The 11,164-nt window shown below is 57.7% G+C and overlaps 1 protein-coding gene and 1 non-coding gene across 2 annotated transcripts; one reads left to right on the top strand and one right to left on the bottom strand.

The window, feature by feature from the left end:
• Nucleotides 1-3,557: 3,557 nt before the first annotated feature.
• Nucleotides 3,558-4,781, top strand: B0H18DRAFT_1087003 (pectin methylesterase; the record flags this gene model as incomplete). The annotated part of the gene is made up of 3 exons (XM_048032123.1): nt 3,558-4,100; nt 4,160-4,420; nt 4,479-4,781. 3 exons carry the CDS (start codon nt 3,558-3,560, stop codon nt 4,779-4,781), a joined length of 1,107 nt encoding a protein of 368 aa, XP_047888489.1.
• Nucleotides 4,782-5,093: 312 nt separating this feature from the next.
• B0H18DRAFT_t131 lies at nt 5,094-5,193 on the bottom strand. The gene has a single exon. It is a non-coding gene; the product is annotated as a tRNA-Thr (tRNA).
• Between the last annotated feature and the right edge of the window lie 5,971 nt (nt 5,194-11,164).

Here is an 11,164-nt window from a genome sequence, read left to right as displayed (position 1 = left end):
ACGGCAGGCGCGGACGAGAGCGAGTGGGCAGGGAGGGACGAACAGCTGACAGAGACGGGCGAGGATGAAGGGATGAGATGGGCGAGGATGAGGGTGAACGAGCAAGGTCGAGCGAATGTCAGGTACGACGCGGCGCGGCATTACCGATGATGCAAGCACAACGCGCACGAGTCCGAGTTAGAGAGTAGCCACCCGGAGGCCATGAGCATAGGTGCGCTGCAAGTTTGAATATCCTCGAAGGTCTGCTATTGATCAATGGCATCGTGCTCTCCCTTACTGCTGTGCGGAGAAACAGGGGTTGAACGTTGAAGGCATATTCATTACAATAGTACCACCCGAAAGTAAGAGCGAGCTTCGGGAGACAGACAGACTTACTAGCTTGCCAGCAGTCGATGGGGTAGTCCGACTCGGAGAGGCCATGGGCATGGGTGTGCTGCATATCACCCATTCTGTGTTGCGCCCCCCTTACTGCTGCTCGGCCGGGGAGCCAAGTGTCAGTCGAGGCAGATCCACCCGAACAGTCGGTATTCCACAGACTGGCATGGGGCCACGAAGCCGACTCCCGAAGGGAGACGGCTGAGTGGCCTTTCAACTTCACTCTTACAGAAGTCGCCTACCCTTGCAAATTAATACAGTCATAATATTTGAGTGCTTTCGCCTCGCCGTGAGCTCGAAGCTGTAGATAATGTATCTGACTCAGAGATATACTGACAATCGAACCGTGACGCCGCACACCTGTAGCGGAGCACGGGCATCGGCTAGTCTACTCTACAAGAGGCGTGAACGTGGGAACGCGAGACAAACGCTAAGACAAACACCAGAGACAAGAAGCAAGACAAGAAGACGGGACAAACGCTAGAGACATTCTCATTGGCTGAGAGACGGACGCCCGAACGCTGCCCGAACCTCTCAAGCGCTCCGAACTCGCACAACCGTTCAACGTTCAACATTCATATTCAATATTCAATATTCAACACTGAATCTCTATGTACCACCCTTCACCACTAGACTCGCGCGCGACACTCGAGTTCAACTCTCGCTCTGGCATGGGAGGGCGGGACCAGGAGGTCAGCGAGCGCAGTGATGGAGACGACCATCGTGAGTGCAGACACCCGCGAGTGAGCGGGCTAACTGCAGGCATAGGACGCGACGCCGTGCAGCACGACGATCGAGAGCATGCAGGCATGACCGACGAACGAGCGGCGGGCGGACGAGCGAGCTAGCGAGCGGCACACGCCGACCGTGAGGGCAAATGCACAGCACGTAAACAGGGCCGACGAACGGACGGCGGGTGCATGAGCGAAGGAGCCGGAGGGAAGGGGGAATGAACAAGCACATGGCGCAGTCGTCGTGGCGGCATGAAGGGCGACGTGCACGCCGACCGTGAGCGCGCCGGGCGAATGTCCAGCACGCAGACACGGCCGACGAACGCGCACAGAACAAGCGGGCAGGCGGGCGAGCCTGTGGGCAGAAGAGCAGGCGTGGATGGGTAACTGGACGGGCAAGTAAGCGAGTGGATGGCCGGGAGAGTGTGCGGGCGAGCAGGTGAGTGGGCAGGCGACATCACACTGACACACCTCGACCGTACTAAGTGTGCTGGGAGAACACCCACGGTACGCAGACACGGCCGACAGACACGTATACGCAAGCGGGCGAGCGGCCTACAAGTGGACTACAACATGCATAGCTCAGACGAGGGCGAATGCTCGGCTCCCATGCAGGAGTACAAAGCCCCCACGTGAAGTGCAGCTGACTTGCGGACCACGGGTGAGCCGTAGCTACGTGCAGGGAGGGCCGGCAGATGGCGGGCGCGCATGGGAGCGAGTGGGCAGGGAAGGGTGAATGGCTGGCAGAGACGGGTGAGGACGAGGGGATGAGATAGGCCAGTATGAGCAAGGACGAGCGAACGTCAGCTACGACACGCGGCAATACCGAGGATGCAAGCACAACGCGCGTTCGAGTCTGCTTGAGCCCATTGTGTCGGACGCGGCGCATGGGAACGCTCGACACACCATTCTGCATCTCACGTGGACGATGACGAATAGCGAGCAACAAGTATGTGAGCCGTCAGGTTCCTTTAGTCCGAATTATGGTTCTGCTTTGGTTCTGCTGAACTTACTGTATGCTTCTACCGTGACAACCGCCCGCATCACCACACCGACACGCTGACTACGATTCCGCAGGCATTCCTACGCTCCTCCCGCTCTGGGTCATGATTGCATGCAAAGTACATGCCCATATCGGGGCAACACCATCCACTCCTTACCTACCACTGCAGTGATGAGGCACTTCCCTGGGTGCATTGATATGGTCTGCGAGCGACTATGGCTGTCGATCGGTGCGTCTGCGTGGTCTAACAGCTGCTCACGAAGGCGAATTTGTATCGCTGACATATACGTTCGACCTAAGTTAGTGATGTTTGTTTCGGGTGACTCGTGGAGTTCATCGCCCACAGACTGTACCGAGTGCTACAGCGGGTGCAGTTACCAGCGAGTATGCACCCAATGAGAGGAGCACGGCGAGCAAGAGTCGCGCCGGACGAGCGCGCGAACCCAGAACCCCAGTGACTAACAGCATGACGAGGACATCGCCGACTCAGCGAGCAACGGCACGGGCGAATGAGAGGAGAGCAAACATGGTATGTAGAGCGAGCTTCTGGAGGCAGACAACGATTCACCAGCTTTCCAACACCTGATAGGGTAGTCCGACTCAGACTCCGGAGAGGCGATGGGCATGGGCATGCCGTACGTGACATCTGCATATAACCCATTCTCTGTTACACTCTCCCTTTACTGCTGCCCGGGGAGACAGGCGCCAGTCGAGGCAGATCCACTTACCTCCGAGCAGTCGGTATACTATCACACAGACTGGCATAGGGCCGCGAAGCCGACTCCCGGAGAGAGGCGGCTGAGTGGCTTATCGACTTGCAGTTTTTTTTTTTTCACAGAAGTCGCCTACGCTTGCGAACTAATGTCATTCACTCGGAGACATATGTACAATTGAACGCCGCAGACCCGTAGCGGAGCACGGGCATCGGCTAGTGGGCAACATATTTTTACGCATTTGCAAACGCACTTAACGTTCAGATTGTGATCTGACATGCCGCGGCGCTTATAGTACGCTCACAGTTCCGGCGCTACAGCAGTACCCGTCAGTCACGGTACCATCATCTCAGTATGACCAAATCGCTCACTGCTTCCTTGCGAATAGTGGCTGCCGACACTCCCTGACCTGGCGCTGTGGATCTGCTAACGTCCACCTATGCTCGTGGATTCCACCTACCTGGATGAGAGGATACAGTGCGCTCCCACTGGCGCGGCCGGCCCGGACCGCACTCTGACCGTGTCACGACAGACCTCCCGTGTGTCCACGCCTCCGAGGACGACGATTCAATTCATGATGCATTCTCACAGACGGCTGCTGCAAAATCTGTCGTGTGGGACCCTGCCGTACTCTCCTGGACGCTATATAATGCGAACAGAGCTCCCGGTCCGTCCGGCAACAGGAAGGGCGTTCTCCTGAGTCTAGGTATGATCATTATGCCACCGCTATGCTCGATGACCCTGCGATCTCTGGCTTGCCTCGGATTCGCGTGTCTTTGCCTTTGCGCGTCTCTTGACTATAATCGTGCAGCATGCCAGTACCCCACGAGCGATCCTCTCGAGGGCTGTCCTGCCGGGACGATCCTCGCAGGCCCTTCCTCCAACTATACCACCATCCAGGCGGCGGTTCGAAGTCTCCCGGACGATACAACGCCACAGATTATCCTCGTCGCGTCCGGAAACTACACGGAACAGGTCAACGTTACGCGGCTCGGGCCCGTGACAATACTCGGGCAGACCACCGCTCCCAACGATCGCACGCAGAACACCGTCGGCGTTTACTGGGCAGAGGTCGCTGGCCCCAACGACAATGCGCGCACGAGCACGTTGACCGCTGCGCCTGCCGGTGCGCCGTATGGGAGCACGGACTTCCGCGTGTACAACATGGACTTCATAAATGACTACGCGCCGTACTCGGACACCCCCAGCCTCGCTCTCGACGTGAGCTATGCGAACGCGAGCTTCTACTACACTGGATTCTACAGTTACCAGGATACGGTAGGGTGGACCCACGTTGTAAAATCGTATCCAGATTGACCTAACTGCATTGTTCTTAGATCTACGTCGGCGAGCTAGGGAACGCGTACTTTTACGACAGCGAGATCGCTGGACAGACCGACTTCTTCTATGGCTACGGCACAGCGTGGATCCAATCGTCGCTCGTCACGATGCGCTCGTGCGGCGGCGGGGTGACCGCCTGGAAGGGCACGAATACGACCTTCGTCAACAAGTATGGCGTCTACATCCACGACTCCGCCGTCATGAAGGAAAACAACACCCTTAGCATCGCCGGCGAGTGCGCGCTCGGGCGGCCCTGGGTACGTCCTCTGCCCGTCCTCCCCCTTCTCTTCCTCCGCTGACGACGGCGACGCGCAGAACGCGCAGATGCGCGCGATCTTCGCGCACTGCTACCTCGACGACAGCATCCGCCCCGCGGGCTACATCCAGTGGCAGCCCACCGATCCGCGCATCGACTACAACACCACCATGGCGGAGTACCAGAACTTCGGGCCGGGGTTCAACCTCACGGGGCGCATCGAAGGCAAAGTGACGCTGCTCATGACGGAGCTAGAATACGAGCCGTATTCGACCGTCGAGCAGGTCTTCCAGTATCCGCCGGACGGGGAGTTTGGGAATGTCGGTTGGATCGATGTCGAACCTTGGAGCTACCGCGAGTAGACGTTCACTGGCACGGTCGTCCGTACAACGGCGAATTATGCTATGGCGGTGTTCAATATTCAACCAAAGTTGGTGCGATAAAGCTAGTGCTCAGTCGGTTGGAATTTTTGAAGTACTTGGTACCAACCAATTGAACAAGCCGCTTCTTCGGAATGTATTCCGACTCATTATATTATTCGGGTGCACGAGGTACCAACTGAGGATGTCAAGGAATGTAAAATTTGTGTCGTACACATCGACAAATCGTAAGTGTGTGCACATCGAGTCGTCGACCTCTTCGGCATGATTGCACCACCAACCGACAAAATGAAATGCCACGTACCCGGGTCGAACGAGTGACCTTCGCATCTCAGCAGGCAAGAGAAGATTGCAGTGCTACAAGTGCGACGCGCTACCACTACGCTAACGCGGCGTTACAGCATTGTTGCCAATTGGCCATTACAACTTGGGCAAGTGGGAAGGTAGCGATTGCACCGACGGTCAGCGCTTCAGCGCCAAGTTAGCGCGTTGTGCCGTCTTCCGACTCTTCGTCGACACCCATCCTCGCGAGATGTTTGGGCTCTGGATTCTATTTTCTCAAGCAGTTCGCTGTGTGATTCCACCGCCGCGGCACACTTGTCACGCCGAGGTCCCATCTGATTTGAAGCAGTCGTCGCATAACGCAGCCCGAATCTCCTGTTGAGGTCGCGCCGCGATCTCGATCTCAGCCACCGGGCACGTGACATACCGCCGGGGGCGGTTCGTCTTCTCGTCTCTCCTCCTCCCTTTCCCTCAGTCGATGTTGTACCGCGACTGAGGTAAGGTCTCTCACATTACTATACGACGATCTAGTACTGACTACCTACGCAGCGTCTGACCGTCTGTCTAGGTAGATCAATCTCAGTCGATGTTGTACCGCGACTGAGCGTCTGACCGTCTGTCTAGTCTCTACAGGTTATGAGCCCCGGGCGGTATTTTTGATCCCGCCCGCTTACCTGAGACTTCGTTTCGGCTTTTCAGACCCGGAACAACCTCGAGGCACCCATCAACGTGTGCTAACCCCGCTTTTACCCCGCATATAGTCGCTCTGCCGGCCAATGACAATTACCCCGACCTCGAGTCCCAGGGTATCGGTGCCCAAAACGCCGAGAAAGCAATCGGAACTATCTCCGGCGCCAAAGATGGATCTCAAGGCGACCCCCAGAGAGAAGATTACGCTCCTCCACGTCCCGTCGTCCCTGCTCAGCGGCGGAGTCATCCTCGACCGCAAAAAGGACAACTGGTACGACTGGAAGACCTACATTGAAAATTCTCTCAAGATCTGCTTCGCCTGGGGGTACCTATCCGGTGATGAGATCGCTCCATCTGTCGACGACGACCCCAGCTCCGTCGTGAACTTCCGACGCAACGAGCAGGTGATCATCGCCTTGCTCAGCTCGAAGGCGGTAAAAGAAGAGCAACGCTTCATCGCTCGGTTCACGGACGCACGCGCCCTGTGGGTCGCCCTCTGCGCTCGACACGAGAAGCAGCCTGGCGCATACGCTCAGGTCCGTCTTCTTCAGGACTTCCTCGCCTGTCGCTATACCGCCGAAGAGCACTTCTCGGAGACGACCACACGCCTCCAGGAGCTGGCCGAGCGTATCTTTCATATCGGCATCCCGAATCTCGAGGTCTTCATGACCATCGGCATGCTCAACTCCATGAATGGCTACCTCACCCATCTCCAGTCGCAGGTCGGTTCGTCACTCACGGCGTCAGCTACTTCGGGCATTCCCTACACGTCCTTCGACATCGCTGCCCGCCTCGACCTTGAGCAGCGGCTCCTCTCCGACAGCAAGGCATCCTCGTCCGCCACGGCTCTCGCCGCCTATTCGAAGCCCGGGAAATCGACGTCGTCGCAGAAAACGTGCACTAACGCCAAGTGTCCGCGTCCGAACGGCCACACCGCTCCTGTAACGTGGATACGTTACATTCACGTATTTACCATATCCGGACATATCATGTATCTACGATCGCGTGCGTAGGCGCCGTCCCTTAAGGGCGGCGCCAGCGAGTGTGGGAGCCAGCTCTCTTACACTCGTCACCGATACCGCACCACTCTGGAATAGAGACTGGGTGCAGCGTATCACGGCGTGAGTAAGGGGGCGCCACACTTTTTTACGCTCCTTCGAAAGCTCGAACTTCTACACAGAAGTGCGTGCGGTCGAATACGACGTTGAACACGTCGAGCGCGATCAATCAACCAATAACCTCACTCCATCACGGAGTACGACAGAACAGGCAGGCCGCTACCGCAACGAGATAGCCGCGGCCGCTTTCAACGGAAAGCATCAACAATGACGACGAGCCCGTCGTCACTGAATGCCCCGAAAGGCAACCCCAGTGATGAAGCCTCGACCAGTAAGGTCGAGACATCATCGCAACCACATGGTGCCTCTTCGTCCCCTTCTATTAAGAAGGAGCGTGAGGACCTAAGGCCCGAAGAAGGGAAGAGTGCGCCTGTGAAGGAGCACTCTGTGGGTGCGACGGCGGAACCGCGCAAACCACGGTCACGAACGTCCAGTGCGACTGGCTCCCGCGCAGGATCCCGTAAGGGATCCCGCAAGGCAGGACAGACACTGGACTTTCTCGATGGGTTCAGGAGAACCCTGGGCGAGCTCCGCGAGGAGCTGCACCAAAAAACCAGCAACTTAGAAACTAAGTTGAACGCAGCCTTAGGTGAGGCTGATAAGCAGATAGCGAACATCCGCGCCCAAGAGGCGGCCGCTGACGACACCGATGTCGTGAGCGACGCTGAGTCTATACAGACTCCATGGGCTGGTGAAGAGGTACCTCCAGAGGAGGTACCCCGACCAGAGGACCAAGAAGACCCGGTCCTCAAGGCAGCGACAGAGGCGCTTAAGTCCCCTCGACAGAAGGGTGAATCGGAGGAGGCATACCTACGTCGTCGAGCGGCAAGCGCACGCATACCGTCGGCGACGACGACTACGACCTCAGGTAGTAGTCGAAAGGTAAGGTCGCCGTACCGAACGTCGGGGCCGGAATATGATAGTATCCACTATCACTACCGCCCTCACCACCCATCGTCCCCGCCGACGAGAGCACCACCTCCGCCATTTCGACGACCGTCGGTGTCGAGCAGCGACGAGGAAGCTGAGGGCACAGGCCCAGCCACCCCATCGCCTGCGGAACGGAAGCATGGCACGCATGTTCACGCGGAGGGTTTGCGTTCGCAGGCTAGTGCCTCTCAAAAGGCCCCTGTTCGCGAATCTTTCGGACGGTACTTCCGCGAGGAAGTCCCGACGTCCGTGAAACGACCCACGTACTCCCGGGAGGGCGTACGAGTGTCGTTCCCACCAGGCGTAGGTGGCTCGAGCCCGTCCTCGGGGCAAACAAGCCATGAATACGACTACCAAGGCATGTACTCGTACATGCAAGGTAGCAGTATTCATGACCACGGCCCATCCATCTCCGAGAGGGACATGGATGGCCCATCGCACAATACCAGTCGTTCTCTCGATCGATGCCTCGGCATGATCGACGAATTGGTGAGCGATGAACCAGATGGCGAAGCACCTGGTTATTTGAGGTCGGCCAAGATGGACAAGCCGTCCACCTGGGCCGGCACCGATGACCTGTACCGGTTCGAAGAGTGGCTCTTCGAACTGCTAACGTATTTCTCAGTGCTCCGAATAACGGGTCCACGTCTAGACATGGACCGGCTACGGCTCACTGGGAATGCGCTGACGGACAGTGCCAAGGATTGGTACTTCCGTCACGTACAGTCCCCTCGACGGACGAGGCGACATTGGCGATTCGCGGAAGCGATCGCCGCACTGCACCGGCGATTCATTCACCAAGATGGTGAAATCAAGGCTGCAGAATCGTGGAACAAAGTGACCTACCACAAGAATGGTGGGGTCACCGAGTTGCTCGATAGGATGTCCCAGTACGCCGACCGCATGACGGAGCGTCCTGGGGACTATGAATGGAAGCGGCGCTTTTTAGCGGCACTACCTTCGGACATGGAGGAGACCTTACGGAAGGTCTCCTACATCTCTCCCGAACGATCCTCGTTCGGCAGGATGGTGAAGGCAGCGAGCGACTACGAATTCGCGATGTTGTCGGCGGCGGCCTCTAAGGCGACCCCGTCAACCACCACCACCAGAGATGGTGGTGGTACATCGAAACCTGCTGCTCCAGCAGGTTTGGCCGGTCGTGCTAGGACGACTGGCCCATTCGCTCGATTCATGACCCGACCGAGTGCGGGGGCCGTGGTGGCGTCGAAGCCAACACCACCGCTGCCTAAGGCGGTGGTGGTCAGCGACAAGGGCCCGCCGAAGTCCACACCAGCACCAGCAGGGAAGACGACCACTGGTGCGAGTGGTGGCACCATGTTGTGCTGGAGTTGCGGCGAGCCCGGACACACTTCTCGAGAGAAGGAGAAGTGTAAGAACGGTGGTAGACTGCCGCCCAGCAAGACGGGCCGCATGTATGCCGCACGGATTGCGGAGGACAGTGGGGAGGACCAGGACGATGGATTCGTCCATGTCCAGCCCGAGCCCACCGAGCACGTCGACCAGATGGTGGACGTGCAAGACTACGACAACGGGAATACGATCGACCACCCTCAATCTGAGTATGGTGGATCGCAGTACGCCTACGACGACCCAGGAGACGAGTCTCCTGTGGACGAGTATGACGATGAAGACGGAGCTGTAGCACAGCTCGGACTCATGACATTCCGTGCGATGCGTGTCGAACGCAGATCGTCGACTCGGGTGAGCCAGGAAAACCTGGCACACCCATCGTATAATGCCGCCATGACGGACATTACGCGAATGAGCGCGATACAAACACTACCGCCAGCCCGCACTATGAAGGCGGCCTGGCTGTACGACTCGAAGATCCGTAGGACCTCCGAGCCGGCGGATCAGCCAGAACGCAGTCCCGAGGCAACTCGGACACTCTGCGCTGAGATCGATGTCAATGGCGTGAAGGCGTACACGCTGTTTGACACAGGGTGTACGACCGACGCCATGTCTCCAGAACTAGCGTTCCTATCCAAGGCCGACAGGGTAGACCTGAGGGAGCCCCTCAATCTACAACTAGGTACGAAGGGTAGTCGCACCACCATCAACTATGGTGCACGCCCCCGTATCCAGGTCGGTCCGGTGAACGGTGTCAACTACATGGATGTAGTTGACATCGACAGGTACGATGTCGTTCTGGGAACCACGTTCTGCATCAAGCACAACGTGGTCCTAGACTTCCGCACCCACCAGATTTGGGTTGATGGGGTGGCGGTGCCGGCCTATACGGTGGCCCAGGAGGCGGAGGTCCTTGAGCATCGACGGGATACACGGAGTGCGCGACTGACGGCACAACTCCGTCTCGCGTCCTCCTCGAGACAATAGGGTTGCACGGCGAGATCCACCGCGGTGCAACCCCCCCAGTCTCGCTTCGCTGAAGAGGGGACTATGGTCTCAAGGGGGGAGGGGATCGACGTCGCCGTCGATTCCTTGGTGGAAATAGCAACAAAAAACTCGATACCACGTCCGAACTTGGAGGTGGTACCAGACAAAACAGTAAAAAAGGCGAAAGTACCACGTCCTAGCATGGAGGTGGTACCCGACATTACTGAATACGGACCGGGAGTTCGTGAGATACCCGACCCACCACGTCTGAAACCAGAGGTGATGAGCCGGCGGAAGGTACCTGTACGAACAGGTAATCGACATATCACCGCAATGCCGGACATCGCGGAAACCAATGTACCTATGGTACATTCAGCGCAACAGCCGCGTCGGGACTCACTCGGTCGATTGGACCCACTGGGTACAAACGACGAGGTAGACAGGGCCATACTGAACTTCCTCAAGGATGAGGAAGTTCGGCAGACACTCGACGACGACCCGCAGGTCGTCGCGAACAGGGAACGATGGATGGAGGTGTGCGAGGACATCATGTGCCCACCACCTCTCGAACTACCGCCGTTTCGAGACGTGAACCACCGCATACCGCTCATCGACCCTGACCTGTCTCTCCGGTACCACTTGCCAAGGTGCCCGGAGGCCATGAAGCCACAATTGCTCGACAAGGTCGAACGGTACACGGCGGCGGGATGGTGGCAACCCATCCAGACTTCCCAGATTCCGAATGGTCAAGCGGCCCCACTTCTTTGCATAGCGAAGAAGTCGGGCAAGCTGCGTACAGTTATCGATGCGCGGAAGCGCAACGACAACACGCGGAAAGACGTAACGCCTTCCCTGACCAAGACCAGATCCGTATGGATGTGGCTCGAGCGAAGTTCAGGTCAAAGATTGACCTGTCCGACGCGTACGAACAGATTCGTATCGTGGCGGAGGATGTCTGGAAGACGGCATTCTCTACACCATACGGCA

This window comes from Fomitopsis serialis (assembly GCF_022376445.1).
Source record: "Fomitopsis serialis strain Sig1Antser10 chromosome Unknown B0H18scaffold_98, whole genome shotgun sequence".
NCBI classification, from domain to species: domain Eukaryota; kingdom Fungi; phylum Basidiomycota; class Agaricomycetes; order Polyporales; family Fomitopsidaceae; genus Fomitopsis; species Fomitopsis serialis.
Note: the sequence above shows the minus strand (reverse complement) of the source record. Positions and strands in the feature narration are given on the sequence as shown.